Source organism: Ursus americanus, chromosome 34 (genome assembly GCF_024610735.1).
Source record: "Ursus americanus isolate L20-20 chromosome 34, mUrsAme1.1.p, whole genome shotgun sequence".
Lineage (NCBI taxonomy): Eukaryota > Metazoa > Chordata > Mammalia > Carnivora > Ursidae > Ursus > Ursus americanus.
This window is the reverse complement of record NC_142160.1, coordinates 2429690-2448301: the sequence shown is the minus strand read 5'-3', so window position 1 is coordinate 2448301 and position 18612 is coordinate 2429690. Positions and strand designations below refer to the sequence as shown.

The 18612-nt window shown below is 47.6% G+C and overlaps 1 protein-coding gene across 2 annotated transcripts in view; it reads right to left on the bottom strand.

Annotated features, from left to right (window-relative positions):
* SECISBP2 (SECIS binding protein 2) overlaps positions 1-18612 on the bottom strand; it is a 41833-nt gene that overhangs the window by 18524 nt on the left and 4697 nt on the right. Inside the window, exons 3-10 of one of the 2 annotated variants that reach the window (XM_045772371.2) lie at positions 17347-17596; positions 17004-17127; positions 15699-15928; positions 13006-13087; positions 11087-11289; positions 8021-8143; positions 6725-6814; positions 5677-5809 (exon numbers count right to left, since the gene is read on the bottom strand). In XM_045772371.2, the coding sequence (XP_045628327.2) occupies positions 5677-5809; positions 6725-6814; positions 8021-8143; positions 11087-11289; positions 13006-13087; positions 15699-15928; positions 17004-17127; positions 17347-17596 (1235 nt within the window). The remainder of the gene's footprint in view (positions 1-5676; positions 5810-6724; positions 6815-8020; positions 8144-11086; positions 11290-13005; positions 13088-15698; positions 15929-17003; positions 17128-17346; positions 17597-18612) is intronic. The other variant, XM_045772372.2, reaches the window with a different exon arrangement.

The window sequence follows — 18612 nt, the reverse complement described above, 5'->3', positions numbered from 1 at the left end:
GGCCACGGGGATGGAGGCTTCTCAGAGAGTTAAAAACAGAGCTGCCCTGTGATCCAGGAATCACACTACTGGGTATTTACTGAAAGAACAGAGAAACGCGAATTCAAACAGACACGCGCCCCTGTGTTTACTGCAGCGTTATTTACGACAGCCGCGTTACGGAAGCAGCCCGAATAAAGAAGTGGTACATATCCACATATACGATGGAATATTACTTAACCATAAAAAGGAAAAAAAGAAGTCTTGCCATTTGCAACAACAGGATGCATCTAGAGAGTGTAATGATAAATGAAATAAGTCAGAGAAAGACGGATAACATGATTTCACTCACGTGAAATTTAAGAAACAAAGAAAAAACAAAAACAAAAAACCCCCAAACTCTTAATTATACAAAACAAACTGATGGTTAGCAGAGGAGGTGGGTAGAGGAATGGGTGAAATGGGTGAAGGGGTTTAAGAGCACTTACTGTGATGAGCACTGAGTAATGTACAGAACTGCTGAATTCCTGTGCTTTACACCTGAAACTAACATAACACTGTACGTTAACTATACTGGAATTTAGGGGGGAAAATATGCTGAATCTACCTTCCCTGTGATCTTTACATGGAAGAAGAAAGCCTGGGGACAGCACATCTGTTTACAACATGGTTCACTGACTGTTTTAAGCCCACTGTTGAGACCTATGGCTCAGAAAAAACGATTCCATTCAAAACGGAACTGCTCACTGACAGTGCAACTGGTCACTCAAGAGCTCTGAAAAGATCAATTAACAAGATTAATATTGTTTTCGTGCTGGTAACACAACATCTACTCTGCAGCTCACGGATCAAGGAGTTATCTAGTTATCTTGACTTTGGAGTCTTATTACTGAAGACCCACATTTCATGAGGCTACGGCACAGGCTATGAAATGTAGGTCTTCAATAATAAGACTATCTGTGGCAGACAATGATTGCTCTGATGGGTCTGGGCAGAGTGAACTGAAAACATCCTGGAAAGGATTCACTATCTGGAAGAGGTCAAAATATTAACATTCATAGGAGTTTGGAAGAAGCTGATTCCAGCCCTCATGGATGGCTTTGAGGCGTTCAAGACTTCAGTGGAGGAAGTCACTGCAGATGTGGGGGAAACAGCAAGAGAACCAGGCTCAGAAGTATGGCCTGAAGATGGAACGGAACTGCCACAATTTCGTGATAAAACCTAACGGGTGAGGAGTTGCTGCTTACGGATGAGCAAAGAAAGTGGATTCTTGAGATGGAATCTACTGGTGAAGATGCCGTGAAGACTACTGAAATGACAACAGAGGATTTAGAATAGCACGAACGCAGCTGTAAAGCAGCGGCAGGGTTTGAGAGGATGGACTCCAGTTTTTGGGTTTTGTTTTGTTTTTAAGATTTTATTTGTATCTTTGAGAGAGACAGAGAGAGCATGAGCGGGGGGAGAAGGAGGCAGGGAGGAATCCGACACGGGGCTCAATCCCAGGACCCTGAGATCATGACCCGAGCCAAAGGCAGACACTTAACCGACAGAGCTGAGCACCTAGGCAGCCCCAGACTCCAGGTTGAAAACCGTTCCTGAAAGAAGAGTGAATCCATGCGGCAAACTTCAGGGTTGCCATATTTTCAGAAATGGCCACAGCGGCCACCACTCTCATGGGTCAGCAGCTTTAAACATCAAACGAGACCCTCCACCAGCAAAAAGAGGATGGCTCCTGAAAGCTCAGATGACAGTTAGCATTTTTTAGAAATATTTTTTATTTAAGATACATGTATGTTGTTTTTTAGACATAACGCTGTTGCACTTAACAGACTGCAGTACAGTGTAAACGCGACTTTTATATGCACTGGGAAACCAAAAGTTAATTTGACTTGCTTTACTGCAATATTCGCTTTTTTGCAGTGGTCTGGAACGACACCCACGGTATCTCCAAGGTACATATGTACTGAGGGAGAAAAAATTCGCCAAGCAGCAATTCTATATCCAGCAAAACTATCTTTCCCAAAACTAAACGCAAAATAAAGACGTTCCTAGACAAACAAAGCATGGGAGACTCCGATGCTCAGCAGAACTCCCGTAGGATACGAGAGGAAGGCTTTCAGAAAAAATGCTGAAGGACGTGCCACTGGACGGTAACGGACTCCAGACGGATAAATACAGAACTCTCACAGCTGTGAATATAAAGCTGGTAAACAAATTTTTTTCTCATTCCTTGTCTTAGTTTCTTCAAAAGACACGACTACACAGAGCAATCCTTACAACACCGCACTGTTTCGTTTATCACATATACAGGCGTGGAACAGACGACAACAGCGCAGAGAGAAAGAGGGACAGAAGAGTTATACTGCAGTCGAGTTTCTCCAGTGTGGAAACTCAGACACATACTGTAATTCCTGGAGCAACCACTTACTTTCCTATTTATAAGAAAATCATTTTTTTTAAAGGAAAGAAAAAAATAACTGAAGAAATCAAAATGGTACTCTGAAAATATTTACATGGGGTGCCTGGGCTCAGCCGGTTAAGAGTCAGACTCTTGATTTCAGCTCAGGTCATGAGCTCAGGGTTGTGGGATCCAGGCCCAGGCGTGAAGGTTGCTTAAGATTCCCTCTCTCTCCCCCCATCCCTCCCCACCTCTAAAATAAAATAAACAAATAAGTAAATAAATAAATAAAATTATTTACTTAACATAAAAGACGACAGTTAAAAAAGAACAAGGAAGACATGAAAGAATTTAAAAAACCACCAAAACAGCAGATGTAAATTCAACCACAGTAACAATTACATTAAATGTGAATGAAAGGAACACCCCACTCAAGAGGCAGAGACCGTCAGATTGGGTAAGAGAGAAAAATGTGACTACATGCTGTTTAAAGGAAACACACCGTAGATTTCAAGGCACTGTGTGCTACACAACCAGGGCTACCCCTCTCTGTGCTCCTGTAAAAACACGGATTGCCTCCTCGTGGCCCTGGCGGCCAGGTGGGGAGATGTGATTTGGGGTCCAGGACAGACTCGAGCCCCAAGCCCTCTGAGTTATGTTCTAGACAGAAAGCTCTGCGGAGGCGTATCCAGCACTGGCTCAGCTAAAACTAAAGAGCAACCCCAAATTCCTCTTGACTGGTTCTTACTTTTACCGCGATTTGGGCATTCCTGGGATTCTGGTCAAAATATCATTTCAATATTATCAAATCCCAGCCTCACAATTCAACCTGCAACTACTTAGAAATGTGACCTGAACCAGAAAACATAAAATCTGCCTCTTAAAAATACTGGTACATGAACGGTACACAGAGGTACTATTCACAACAGCCAAGGTGGAGACAACCTACGCGTCTGTCAGGGAGGAATGGGTAAACAACTGAGCCCAAGGAATAGGATTCAGCCACAAAAACTAGCCAGATGCTGATGCAGGGACGGACGAACGTCCAACGCGCTCTGTCAAGTGAAAACAGACTGACACAAAAGGTCACCGATTGCACGGTTCTATTTACATAACACGTCAGGACAGGTGAATCGACAGAGAAAATGCACACGGGGTTGCCAGGGGCTGGAGAAATGGGGAGCTTACAGGGCAGCTTATTGGGCAGGGTCTCTTTCCAGCAGGATGAAGAGGTGCGGAACCAGAACAACGAGACGACACGACACTGTGGATGAACTCCACACCATGAACTGTACACCTTAAAACGGGTAGTAAACCTCAGAAACACCCTGATGAGTGAAGGAAGCCTTGCACGAGGGAGCATATGCTGTAGGATCCTATTTCTACGAAGCTCTAGAACAGGAAAAAGGAAATCTGGGGCAAAGACTACACACGGGGCTGCCTGGGGGCACAGCAGGGACCTGCCGGGCTCGGCCAAGGGAGTTTCCGAGGGTGCGGACGGCCGCTGGGTTACTCTGCGGAGGGCAGACCTAAGATCTGTGCATTCGCTACACACAGGCTTCACCTGCAAAGACAAGGAGAACCACGGACGCTAGCCAATGACACGCGCGCTGCAACACTGAGAGCTGCTATCGACCAAGGTCGGCAACTCTGAAATGCAGCAAAAAAAATAAAATCTTGATGGGTGGAAAGGTCAAGTCAGCCAGCTTTTCCTTAAAGGGCCAGACGGTAAATATTTTAGGCTCATGAGCACATTACTGTTAGAACACTTAACTGCCATTTCTTAAACTCATCATATTTAAGTAACTTGTAAAAATTAGTATTTTAACTTTTCCTAAGCACACAATTCGGGGGCATCAATTACATTCACAATGTTGTGCGACCATCACCCCCACCTATTTCCCAAAGTTTTTCGTGCCCCAAACTGAGAGTCTGTCCCCACAAAACAGTAACTCCCCATACCTTCAACCCCAGGTACCCTCTAGCTCTTTCCGTGACTGTCTATTCCTGCTCTCTCAGGTAGCATGGGCCCGTCTGCGCTGGCTGATCTCAGAACGTTTCCACATTTATCCGAGTGGGGGCAGGGGGCAGGAAGGCTGAGTAGCGGCCCACGGTGTGGCCGACCACTCTGCCTGCCCATTTGTGCTGACGTACACTTGGGGGTGCTTCCACTTTGAGCGATCTGGAGTAACGGTGCTATGAGCCCTGGCCTGCAAGTGTGGGGGTGCACACGGAGGATGAACTGCCGGGCACACGGCGACCCTGTACTTAGCGTCCTCGGGAGCTGCCAGACCGCCTCCCATAGTCGGCTCCCGCTCTCCCAGTTCCCAGCGCTCTCCACTTTCTCCACATCCTCGCCGACACCCGCTATGCTCCGTTTCTGACGACAGCTACCACAGCAGGCACGAAGAACCAGCTCACTGCAGTGCTGGCGTGCATTCATCTAGGGACTAATCACGTTGAGCATCCTTCCACGTGCTACTGGCCACGTGTGTACCTTCTGTGGAGCAACGTCAAGTCCTTCGCCTATCTTCTAGTGGGCGTTTACTGTCGAGCTGTAGGAGTTCGTACATCTTTGGACATCAAATTCTTATCCGATATATGATTCGCATTTTCTCGCCTTAAGTAAATTATCTTTTCATTTTCTTGATAATGTCCTCTGGTACACAAAAGATCTCGTTTTTGATGAAATCCTATTTATCTACTTTTGCTTTCGTGGCCTGTGCTTTTGGTGTCCTAGGTAAAAATTCACTGCCTAATCATAGGTCATGAAATTTGCCTTTATTTTTTTTATTTTTGAGAGAGAGAGAAAGAAAGAGAATCTCAAGCAGACTCCCCACTGAGCATGAAGCCCAACCTGAGATCGTGACCTGAGCGGGACAAGAGTCAGAACATTTAACCAACTGAGCCATCCACGCGGCCCACCTCTGTGTTCTTCTAATGGTTTTATGGACTTAGTTCTTATATTCAGGTCATTGCCCCATTTTAACTACCGCATACGCTGTGAGGCAGGAGCCCAGCTTTCTCTGGCATGTGGAAACCCAGCTGTCCCAGCACCATTTTTCAAAATTGTTCCTTGTTCTTTTAATGAATGTATTTTGGTCAAAAATTCACTGGCCATAGATATATGGGTTTATTTCTGGACTCCCAATCTAGTCCATTAGTATCTTTCTCCTTATGCCAGTACCGTGCTATTCCGATGACATATACACACTTTTGATTAAAGATAAGGTAGCCACAGAGCAGTCTATCTGAAAAAGACTCTCAGCCATTTCTCTGAGATCAAAAACCTCCCTTACCTGAGAACACCACAGGTTTGGAGGACGGCTTTGCGCTCTGGGAGTGCTGCTTCTTTTCCAGGGCTGCCAGCATTCCGCCCAAATCCAACTGTACTGGAATCTGGCTCTTCTTTCCACTATTTTTAAAATTATTCTAAAGAATTAAAAAATCAGAAGTTTTCTTAGGATAGCGTGTATTTTACAAACTGTGCTTTGCATTTTATGACAAAGATAAAACGAAACCTATTTATAGCAACCATAAAAAATCTTTAAAAAGTTAACTAAAGGAAAACGCAGATAATCCCACATTACCGTTCACTGTGACTGCCGTGGCTGTCTACTTCCTCCCCTCCCAGCCCTGGGCTCCCCCGTCTGCATCTGCACTGTGAAGAGCTCGTGCCTACAGGCGAGAAACCAGGCCTTGTGTGGAGTCTTTGGCAACACGGATGGAAGGGGACAAACCGTACCGTGGGAATTCAAGTGAATGTGACAACGTGCAGAGTTTCACTTCTCACAAACGTGAAAATAATGCCCCCACTTGAGAAGGCAAAATGACAGTCAAGATGCTGGAGACTAGTGAAGAAATGGGGCCAAGTGTGCAAGTTCTCCATCCGGGTGACGAATCACAAGTTCATCCCCCAATGCACAGCGGGGCCGGGGCTCAAGGAGAGTCCTCTCTTCACCTTGTACTGACCGGTTAGAGGTGAATTTTGGGGGGTCTCCTGATCTTGTTTTGTCAGACACTGCTGCCTCACAAAGGACTTCCCATTTCCCAAAGAAACAGTCAACGTTTTCACTTTCCGTCAAAGATCCCCAGGCCGCTGTGCTCCCCGCGTCCTGACGCAGGAATGGCAGCCACCACCGGTCTTCTTACAAAGGTGACAAAACGCGTGCGCTTAGAGCAATTGTATTTCAACACCCTGCATGTGATTCTCCAATGAAGGAAGAAATTAAAACCAACCCACCTTTCTTGGTACCTAAAGAAGTGTGGAAAATAGTTTTTCTCATGAGTTTAGTTGAGCGAGAAAAGTTAAGCCTAAAGCAATGACAGGGTCCATCTAAAAATTACCTGTGGCTGCTGTTTGGATTGAAATTTCGGAGATGCTACTCTGTCTCTTCTTTCAGACGCAACTGCCAGATTGGGGAACTCGTCGGCATCCTAAGTAAACCACACACCCTTTAGCTCTTCGCGGATCATGAGAATCAAGCGTGCCCACGTGCAAGCTCTTTCTTGCCCGTGTTCTCGGTCTGTAACAAGCTCCCAGAGTTCGCGAGGGGATCTAAAACAGCCCCCAAACTGTTTTACTCTTAGAAACAAATTTAAAGATCAGTTCTAATCCTGCTGCCCTGGAGGGCAAGTGGGCGGGAGCCCCGAGGACATGGGTGCCCCAGACTCCCAGCACAGGAGTATTCAAGCACCCAGCCTTCAACTGTGTTTCCGTTAAAGTCACTTTAGTCTAGACTCAGGAGATGGAATTACTCTGTCCCGTGTGCTGCTCCCAGGCTACAAAATAGAAATAAAATAGAAAATAGGGCAATGGGCCTCTAATGACCATGTTGAAGCCATTTAAAAACATCTTACGGGCTTTTGTTAGCATTTTAGTTGACTCTCAGAAGTTATGTGGGATATGGGAGAACTCTATGAATTATTTGTTGGCCCAAATCATAATGCTCTGCCAGGGTCACAGGTCTTCACACACACAACCCTAGTGTCCTCAAGGGAATATTCTAAGAGCCTTGGGAGTCCCCAGGTTTAGGGGAAAGTCTCAGGTTTGGCCCTAAGCTGGATGGCAGGCAGCAGTGCTGAACACCCAGAGTCAGGCTGCTGGGTCTGGTACCGAGTCTAAACCCAGGATGACCCCTTGCAGGACAGGGGCCTGTCTCGCGGTACCACAGGAAAACAGTTCAGAGTGATTTTGCAAGTCTGTGGAATTCCCTAGGCCAGGGCCCAGGACGGAGCTATGGGATTCTAATCTCTCTCGAGTGTAGCATGTTATATTCCTATTTCTGGATAGAAAAGGAGACCCTGCAAAAGCCAGCATGCCAAAGCAAGGAAACACAGGGGAACAAGATCCTGAGGACTAAGTGTGAGCACTCTGGTATGCGCACCACTAGACCACCACACGAGCACTGCTCTCGACGACTCAGCGCTCCACCGCTCGCCGAGCGCCCCCCCATGACTCAGCCATGGCGCTGGGCCGCCAAAGGGAAGAAAATGGGGGACAGCTATTCTCTCTAGCACTGGGCAAAGATTAGCAAAGGAATCTGCAGACTTTCACTTAGGAAGCCCGTAGGAATCTGTATTTCTATTAGGACAGACCCACATATTAATATCGTAAAAGATGAGTAATAAATATAAATGTACTTCAATCCTTGGTGGCTCTTGAACGGTCAAGACTTCATATTTCGATTTAGACTTTTCTTTCTTTTTCTTAGGCTTTCTCGAGGCTTCATTCTGTTCAGGATCAACACCTTGTGAAGCTTTAGACTAGACAGAAAAAACACAGCAAAAATCACCAGTTTTTAAGATTCAACAGAATGTTTACTTCCATGAATCAGAGCAAACTTGAGATACCGAGTCGTTTAACCACATGGCAACTTTGCTCAGACTCTGGCTCCTCATCTCCACTTTCCCAAGAGCCAGCATCAGTAGAGTACTTCTCACGGGAAAGAAATCCGTCGAAAAAGCTCTGGTATCCAATTATTTTGAAACTGGCTGATTTGCACATACCTACTCCTGAGCCAGAGGGGGTTATTGTAACGTCTCTGATACAAGCTTGAAGTCTTTTCATAAATGCAGGTGTGCTGGGCGCCTGAGTGGCTCGATCGGTGAAGCGTCTGCCTTCAATTCAGGTAATGATCCTGGGGTCCTGGGATCGAGTCCCACATCGGGCTCCCTGCTCAGCAGAGAGCCTGCTTCTCCCTCCCACTCTGCTGCTCCCCTGCTTATGTGTGCGCATGAGCTCTTTCTAATAAATGAAATCTTTAAAAATAAATAAAATAAATCCGGGAGTACCATTTCTGGCACCATGGCCCGGTGGTCCTTAAACCTCATCGCACATCTGAATCCCCTGTGGAGACTTCAAATCAGACCAACGTCTGGGCCCATCCCACGCCTGCTGAATGTGACGCCCCTCCTCCCACCCCCCCTCAGTCAGGTCAGATGCACCTTGGCCTCGGGGTCTCTGCAGGTGCCCCCACACTCAGATCTAGGCCAGGACTGCACCCTCATTCCAGCTCAAGAGCTGTCCCATCTCCGTGCAGCCTGTCCCTCTCCACCCCTTCTAAAGCACTAATCACTACCCGTCTGCACACGCTGGTCTATCAGATGGAGGCGCTAAGAGAGCAGGGCCTTCCCGTGTTGGGGAGCTACTCTATCCCCAGCGGGGACTAATCTTCCCGTGCCTACTGGAAAGAATGGTGACCTCCTGACCTAGAGGAGCTGCCTGTGATATCCTGTGAAGTGAAAAAGGCAACGCTAAAGGACGAGGTATGTAGAACAGTCTCATTTTTGTCTAAAAGGAAAAAAAAAAAAACTTAAAAAACCAATCTCTATTTGTTGACATCCTGAGGAGCCTGAGGTAGAATACCTATCTGTTGTTAACACGGGCTTCTGAGGGGTGGGCAACAAAGGGAAGATGACATCATTCATAAGTAGGTCTTTGCGGCATTGCACTTGCTATTTTGGTAATAAGAACTCACAACACAGAGTTTCAGAGGGAAATACCATTGTGACCCTAGCACCCTGTTACGTAGGAGACCATGCCCCTGGGCTGTAAGACTACAGGCGACCTAAATTTTGTCTTTACCTTAGAACTTTTCTAAAATAAACTCTTCTTACACTTATAATTAAAAAACAATTTTAGGGGGCTCCTGGGTGGCGCAGTCGTTAGGTGTCTGCCTTCGGCTCAAGGCGTGATCCCGGCGTTCTGGGATCGAGCCCCACATCGGGCTCCTCCGCTGGGAGCCTGCTTCTTCCTCTCCCACTCCCCCTGCTGTGTTCCCTCTCTCGCTGCCTGTCTCTATCTCTGTCGAATAAATAAATAAAATCTTAAAAAAAAAAAAAAATTTTAGGGGCGCCTGGGTGGCTCAGTCAGTTAAGCGTCTGCCTTCGGCTCAGGTCATGATCCCGGGGTCCTGGGATTGAGCCCCATGTCGGGCTCCTGCTCACAGGGAGCCTGCTCCCCCCTCTCCTCCCTGCTCGTGCTGTCACTCTCTCTCTCTCAAATAAGTTAATGCAATCTTAAAAAAAAAAAAAGGTTCTGGGAAAATAAAATCGTTATTAACTCTGAGAATCTTAACTGTCATGAGAACTCTGTCTGGTTCGGATAGTGAGACGGCAGCCGAGGGGCAGCCCCACCCCGAGGCCTGCCATGCCGCCTGTGCCCATGCGCCCACAGCTGGTGGCTCCACGTGTACTCAGAGGGTCTCGCCTGTGCCTCCGGCATCCTTCACATTGTTCAGAAGGCCGTGAGAACAGGAGACACACAGGCCTGACCTCGCCATAACAGTCAGCAGCACACCTTCCCTCCATCAACGGACCATCAACACACGGCTCCCGTTTGTGCGGGGTGGTGTGTGACACTCTGGGTAACACAAAGTGTCCTCAGACTCCAAAAGGCCATCACTGTACTAAACAAACATGGCCATATTTCCACCTCAAATAATGTATCAATACACAATGAAAATCGGGGCGCCTGGGTGGCTCAGTCATTAAACATCTGCCTTCGGCTCAGGGCGTGATCCCGGCGTTATGGGATCGAGCCCCATATCAGGCTCCTCCACTTGGAGCCTGCTTCTCCCTCTCCCACTCCCCCTGCTGTGTTCCCTCTCTCGCTGCCTGTCTCTCTCTCTGTCAAATAAATAAATAAAATCTTTAAAAAAAAAAATACACAATGAAAATCAAGAACTGAATCGAGACCAATAAAAAAGGCTCTTGGAGAAATAAATCTAACCAATAAAAAGGACAGCTTAAAATTATTTGAACGGAAAGGGAAAAACAGATTCCGAGATGCTATCTTACGAGCTGCAGTTAACCAAGAATCAGTAACATGCACCAGATGACCACAAAAGGTGGAATTCAGTGGTCTTGCTGTCCTTACCCTACAGGTAAAGGCAATTTAAACCCAACAGATGAAAGACGAGGAGGGAGAGGCAGGACTTTACACACCCGAGCACGAACTTCTGCCAGCATCTCTTCTTTAAAGACTTCAAGATGGTTCAGAGACGTCGTAAGACCATGGGTGTAAAGTGTACATCGTCCCTTACTCTAAAGCTGCCACAGGTTCCTTGACTGAGGTTCTATTTTTCTCAGGGTACAAGTACCACCGACTCAGATCAGCGACTAGAGCACAGAATGAAACCCCTTGTCGGCATCCGAGAAGACGACCCGCCAGCACAGAGGATCCACGCAATCCAACATGACACGTACCTTTTTAGCGGAGAGGATGTGCTTCTCTTTGTAGGAAGGATCCGAAGACACAACTTCAGGAGGCGACATACTAACGCTTTTTGCGTCTGCTGACAAAGCGACCGTCTTTAGGTTTATCATGGAAGTAATGTTTTTAGGGGCTGCTGACTGTTCTGTAGATAATGTCTGCCGAACAACATAACCCATTGGTGTCCAAGACAACTCTGCTCAAAAACAACCAAAGTTGTTGAACAATCTCAACAGTAAAATGAAAACGCTTAGAAATTCTAAACACGTATCATGTGACGTCATTACTCAGAGCATAATTAAATGCAGACTGGTGCTCAAAACATTGTCTCGGAAACTACAGCGTCTACTAAGCTTTCTTCTTGGAACACGTAGGCTGAATTAACTTGTAGGCTCCGTGATTTTCCTAGCAACCGGTTTTTTAACTTGGGGGTACAGGTGGGTAAACTACAGTTTTGGCCAAAAAGTAATAAAACTTAACACAGTTAAGTCCACACAGCAAACACACAAAAATTAACAGGGCACAGATCGAATTTCAGCCCTACTAACCTTGCTATGCAGCATTCGCATCGGAAGTCAAAGATAACAGACTTTGGCTACCACGGCAAGTGCTAATTTCTCTGTTTTTAGACCTCAGGCCTAAGCAGAGCAACGTGACTCCTTAGGTGCCCACAGACAGAACAGGACCCGGGCCGGCAGCTGGGGGCGTCCCCCCAAGAAGCCAGATAGGCTGCTTTTGTACCAGACCTACACACCACTCAAGTCGCCTTTTAAGTGAAGGTTTTTTACCAAACCACACACATACCACACGAGAATGTAAAAGAACACACTCCTGTGAATAGATCTGGAATAATCTTGTAAAAATGTCCTGTCAGGACAAGTGACTCAGAAAAATTAAACTCAGAATTACTGAACTCTCTCTGAACGTGTCACTTCTGGGACAGTCAGGCCAGATCATCCCTAAGTATGGTTGAGGCTCCCAAGACCCTTTCGGGGGTCCGAGGCGTCAAAACCATTTTCCTGACGGAAGGAACAGGCCCTGAGCCTCCCTGCGCGCTCTCTCCTGAGCGTCCAGCAGCGTTTTCAGGAGGATGCATGACCCGGGACAGTGAACCACTGCATGCTGAGGCCACGCTACCAAGCCAGTTGGTAAAGAGTTGCAAAAACGTGAAACGAGGCTGCTCTCCTCATGACGGTTTAACTTTGGAAAAGCTATTTTTCATAAACAATATGCTATGCTGAGGTGCCTGGGTGGCTCAGTCAGTTGAGCGTTTGACTCTTGACTTCTGCTCAGGTCATGGTCTCGGGGTCCTGGGATCGAGTCCCACGTCGGGCTACACACTCAGTGGGGAGTCTGCTTGAGATTCTCTCCCCCTCCGCCTCTCTCTCCCTCTCCCTCCCACAAAACAATCAGTCTTAAAAATATATATATGCTATGGTAACAGGTAATGGCTTTATCCTTGTTACTTGTAAGAGAATTAGGAAGTGATTTTTAGAAGTTCTCAGTTTTAACTCTGAGTATTGCAAATACTGATCATTATCATGCAAATAAACAGAAGCTCTCTGGGGCTTTTTAAAGGATGTTAAGAGGTCGTGACACCTAAACTCTGAGAACCACTGGTGGTGACTATACTTAAGGAAGCAGTAATTTCTGAGTTCATAAGACTTCTCCCTTAACTGGACGAGCTGGACACATTTCATTCAGAGTTCTTTGCTCCTACTTTACACCCTTGCACACTCATGTGGGATCTCGTGTACTTACTTCCGGCTTCTCACCAGTGAGGTCAGTCTGTCCACAGCCCACCAGCTGTCTTAAAGACGACTTTAAAACAAAAACATTTCTGTTGCACTGAACTAAAAGTAACTTGGAAAACAGGGCACTGGTGTGTTAAAGCTGCCGCAGCCCCTCTTACCTCTGGTACAGGAGGAGGGATCGGCCGCAGCGCTGCTGGTCATGGACTCCGCTGTGTCCGTCCTTCTCACCACCACTTCACCCTAAAAGGCAAGCCAGCATCTCTGTACTACTTCAAATTGAAAGTAATCACTTAATTTTTAAACACAGCTTCCCTTGCCATTTGTAAAATCTCCAAAATATATGGTAATTAAAAATTTCAGGGGCGCCTAGGTGGCTCAGTCTGTTGAGCATCCGACTCTTGGTTTTGGCTCGAGTCATGTCGTCAGGGTCGTGAGACTGAGCCCCGCATGGGGCTCCACGCTGGGTGTGGAGCCTGCTTAGGATTCTTTCTCTCCCTCTCCTTCTGCCCCTCCTGCCACACGCCCCCTCCAGCTCTCAGGCTCGGAAAAAAAAAAAAAAAAATCCAAGTAAGTAAAAACATACGTAATACCCAGTCTCACTCCTTGGAGGAGAAACCACCCATGGTGTTCAGCTGAGCCCGCAGTGTCCCCTACTTCTCTGCCAGGGGGAGAAACGCAGCCTCGCTAAGGGCATCATGGCACACACACCACACAACTTGTAAAAGATCCGTACACGACAGACAAGTTGTGCGTCAGCACAGATGAGCCCCCACCACTTGAGGCCACAGGGCCCCGGGGGGGGGGGGCACTGTTCCCCACGCCCACATACCAAAGTTCTGAAAACCCCATCAGGAGGTCCACAGAGACAGCGAGCATACAGGGAACATGAGGCAGCCAATGACAAGCAGGCAGGCGAGCACACGACGACAGACCTGAGGGCGGCCTCGGGGTGACCACGGCGCTCAGAGCACAAAGAAACCGGTCCATTCAAATCTGGATGGACTTAAATTCTAACACTCATATCCTTCAACACTTTTCCCACTATACCATTTCATTGAATCTGAACCCAGTAACAAAAAATAAAATTACTGACACACAGCCTGTTCTTTTAGTAAATATAACTTACACGGTCACCATGGCTTACCTGTCCAAGAACAGTTACTCAAATTGCACAAACCCACAAAGATTCAGGGCAACAAGTTTTCAAGAACTACTTAATGACATGGAAAAATGCCAAAAGTTTTAAAAACTCAAACACAAAGCCATACGTATGCATAACTTCACACTGAGGGGAACCCCCTCAATCCCCACAAGGTACCATTAAAAAAGTTGTAAGTGCTTAACATGGTTTTCTCTTACACAACTTGAGACAATTACAAGTGACCCTTGAGCAACATGGGGGTTGGGGTGCTGACTCCTGGACAGTCAAAACTCCATGTGGAACTTCTGACCCCCTAAAACCAACTACTAACAGCCTACTACTGACCGGAACGCTGACCGATCACACAGTTTACACGCATGTTGCACGTCTTATGTATTATACACTATATCCTAACAGTACAATAAGCTAAAGAAAACGTCACTGAGGGAATAACCAGGAAGAGAAAATATGTTTACAGTACTGTCCTGTGTTTATCAGAAACATCCATGTCTAAGTGCAGTTCAAACCTGTGTTGTTCAAGGTCAACTGTTCATTTTCTTTTAAATATTTCTCTCGTGTTTAAAGATACTACTAAGACAATAAGAAGTTTCTTCTAGAAGGAAAAATTAAAAAAAATTAAAAGTCCACACATAATTCAAGAGTGTAAACACATCCTCAGGCAAGGAGTCCGTACCCCTCCTTACGGCGCCACGTGCCTCACTTGGTGTCCGGACACACCTGTGTGACCAGTGACCATGACCGCAGCTCCTGGTGGCCTGTCCTACTTCTATAGAGCGCTCACAGGCTTGCGTTATGAGCCCCTCGACGGCTCAGCTACTCCACACTCCCGGCTGGGACCACAGGGGTCACACAGCTGCCAAACCAGATTCTTCTACGCCAGCTGCCAGCCAACCTTCCTCGTCACGGCTAAGCCACAGGGAAGCGCCACAGCATCAGGGTCAATGAGTGGGGAACGGGGTATCTTCTGCACACTGCAAGCCACCCTACCCGCCTCTGGGCGTCAGTGTCCGGGCACGCAAGCGCATTCAAGGACGCAGAATCCCCACTCCATTCAAGAGTGGATGGGAGCTGCCTCCTTCCTTGTCTCCTCCTCTCCTTGCCCTCTCCGCAGAAATCTGTGAGAAGCCACCTGAGGGACTATGAACCTGATGATGCTTTTTCCCGGAACCTGGATGGACTAAAACTCCAAGACCAAACGTGGAACACGGTATATTTTAAAATCATTAAGTGGCAAACAAAACATACAGTGATTACTTCTGCGGAGTTCGTGATCTCACCAATGACAGAGGTATGGATAAACAGCCTGGAAAAATCAGAGGCTACTCATGTAGTCTGACATGCAGTCACTGTTGGATGAAAAGAATCTGACTGTCTACTGGTAAACGTGCTGTCGGAATGCAGTGCTGGGAGGGAGGTGATCACCAGGGGCTGTCTACACAGTGGGACCTGTGCCGGAGTCAGGCCTCCGTCCCCTGCAGCTAGCAAGCACAAGGAAGCTCATTAGATGATTCTTTTAAAAGAACAGCTGTACTAGGGGCCACTTGGGCAGGAAAGAGTCCAAGCAGAAGGTCCTCACAAGGAAGCCAGGCCCCCACAGGAAGATGCAGTGTCCCGTGAAGCACCTGCAAAGGGGAGAAGGAAGGAAGGGAGAGAGGAGGAGGAGGGAGACAGAGGAGGCCCCACACTCACCTCTGCTGTCACCATGGCAGGTTTCACCACCTCTCTGAGAAGAGAAAGGTCAGCTGAGGCAGAGCGCAGAGGCCCCCACGTGGGCTGCTTTTGGGTCTCTGAGATCTCACTGTTCTCTGGACCCTGCAGTTCAGGAAAGTCCAGTCTGGTAAATTCAAACTCAGGTTTGGAGGCAGATCCACTCTTTTCAACAATTCTGGATTTCCTGTCTGTTCGTCTCTGATAAGCATCTGTATTTACAGAATCAAAAGAGGTGAAAATGTAGGTGTTGTGTGAAGACCCGTCCTCGCACCTCAAAGCAGGGCGGGAAGTCTATCGCCGTTGACGCGCTAACACGGGACTGTCCGAATGCCCTCCTTCTGCTAGTGTTGCCAACCTGCGTAACGGTGGGAAACAGACATGACCGGAAGCGCCAGCTGCTCTGGCTGGGCCACCAGGCAGAAAAAAGCAAAGCACGCTGCAAACCTGAGGCGTAAGAATAATTAGATCAGGTTGCAGTAACTAGTTCAACTTTAGAATTATGCCTAAAATCTGGAAGAAAGCAAGTAGAAATGAACTTGGAATCTCTTCCCCATCCCTCCCCTTCAAATACAAATGAATCCTGATGTGGGCTGTAAGGCCATGAAGCCAGTCATTACGCTTAACTGTTCAACTTTCCTTGCAAACTTCCATGTGCCCAATGGTTTCTGAGTGAAATCAACAGAGAAAAACTTACACACCAAGTGATGTAAGTTAAACATGTAAATAAATCGGTCATTCTCAGTAAATACGCTATTACAAAGGTTTCAGCTCTTTTTATAGATAAGCCATCAAACTGCACTCGACTGTAACTTACACCATACAGAACCACTAGTTTTGAGCCACAGCCTGGAATAGTCGTTTCCAAGGCCAGAGCAGACACGTGTCTCGAGTAACTACACCGCCCCAGGTTTGCTATCGCTCAGGATGGGATTCAAACCGCAAACTCTGCCCCCTATGAAAAAGTGTCCCAACAGAACGCCAGAGAAGCTATTTCAGGAATGAACATGGTCAAATACAGTACAAAGGATGTGGCCGTGATTTGCTTAAGGACGTGTTTTGAGGCCCGTGGGTGTCACCTACTTGCCATGTGACTTTGGGCCGGTTCCCGCACACGCTAGGGCACACCCCAGAGCCCCCCCACAACGGGTCCCTCCCCGGGCGGAGACGCCTCTAGGATCCCAACCAGAGTCCAATGGCCTCCACAGAAACAGGTACAAAGCACAGTGACATTTCTGGGGCAGGCGGGGAAGGACGATTTAACATCAGAGAGTCTGTCATTTTCACCTGGTTTCGAGTTAGTGTCAGTGTGAACGGACACAGGATGTGAACCTCTAACTGATTTTATATCAGATGACAGAGACCCGTCAGCCTTCTTGCTGTCAAACTTTTGCTCATCATACGTTTTTTTCTGCGGGAAAAATTAAAAAGTCACATGAATTAAGAAAACCAGCATCATAAAAAAGGCTTAAAGTTAGAAATCCATATTTATTCACAACAACCATTTCAATAAAGGATAAACAAAAATCAATTTAAATACACTAAAGAGATTAACAATACTTAAACACGTGAGAATCGACCAGCTCTTCACATTTTAAACGCTACGCTAACCACCACCGCGGCGTGCTACCTTGAACAGGGCTTTCGTGTCTGGTGGGAGAGGGCACATCTGCTCGCCTCGCGGCTTCACGGTCTGAAAACCGCGGTACGCACTGGGGTGGCCGTAAGCATACTGGGAGCCGGGCACCGGGCAGACGCTCTGCGCACACTCCACGCGGTAAGGAGGATAGCTGCACGGATGACGAGCCAGCTCAGAAGATAAATACTGAGGCGGAAAAGCTGAAGCTCCAAAGGCCACATCTTCAGTACAGAGCTTCTGCCTAAAGAAGAAGGGTACGTTCTAGTTAAGATTTCACACCACAAACCAAGGAGCTCTTCTGTAAGCAGCACATTTAAAGTCTCTATCATTTTTGAGGTCATTCACTCTGGCACTGAGCTACCTTTCATAGTGAAAGAAAAGCTTCCGGCGTTTCTTTTTTGCCCAGTGCCGCATGCTCACTCCTGCGCTGAGCACCCACGGCAGGACAGTGGCACAACATGAAGCAGCATAGCCCAGGGACACCTCGGCAGCTCCGCACTCGCACACCGTCAGATGTTCGCAAAAGCCACCCGCCGCCGCCCAGGCCTAAAAGGCCATCCAGACCATTCTCTCTGCAGAGGAGGCTTTCACAGAGCCCCCACCGTCCCATCCAACCTTCAGCCCGAGCACCACATCCTGCGCTTTTCGGCCTCGCGGGGCCAGAGCTGGAAGGGGACGCTGCACCCATGGTGGCCTGGGAACTGCAACCCACCGGCAAGAGGGGCACCATCTGTGGATGCTGCCGCGCCCCCGTTTGCTCGAGCTGCGAGGCTAAACTGAAATATAATTTAACACTGATTTTGTAAGCGAATTTGGTATTCAGCCAGAGGCTTCGATCCTCTTGCAAAGAAAGACGATCCAATGGTGAAACGCTGAGCAGATGAGCTAGGACGCGAGACACACCCTTCTCATTCCCACAAATGAGCACCAGCAGATGCTTCTGTGACTTCCCAGAGCTGAACATCTTCTTGCAGAAAATCAGCGGAATCCCAAAGGGTGCCGGTCCCTTTAGAAAGGCAGGAAAATCAGAGCTAATGATGAGACATCCTGCACGATCTTCTCACTGCTGGATCGCCAGCGGGTACGGGCACAGGCAGCGCTCAAATACGGAGTATTTCTGCTCGGGGGCAAGGAAGGGCCTGCACTGCAAGACAAAGGAGTCACCACCCACACCAGAAACCCGCTTACCAGAAGGTTCCCTGCATCCACGTACATGCAGTACCTAAGTGGACAGCCTGCGACATTTTACAGTAAGTT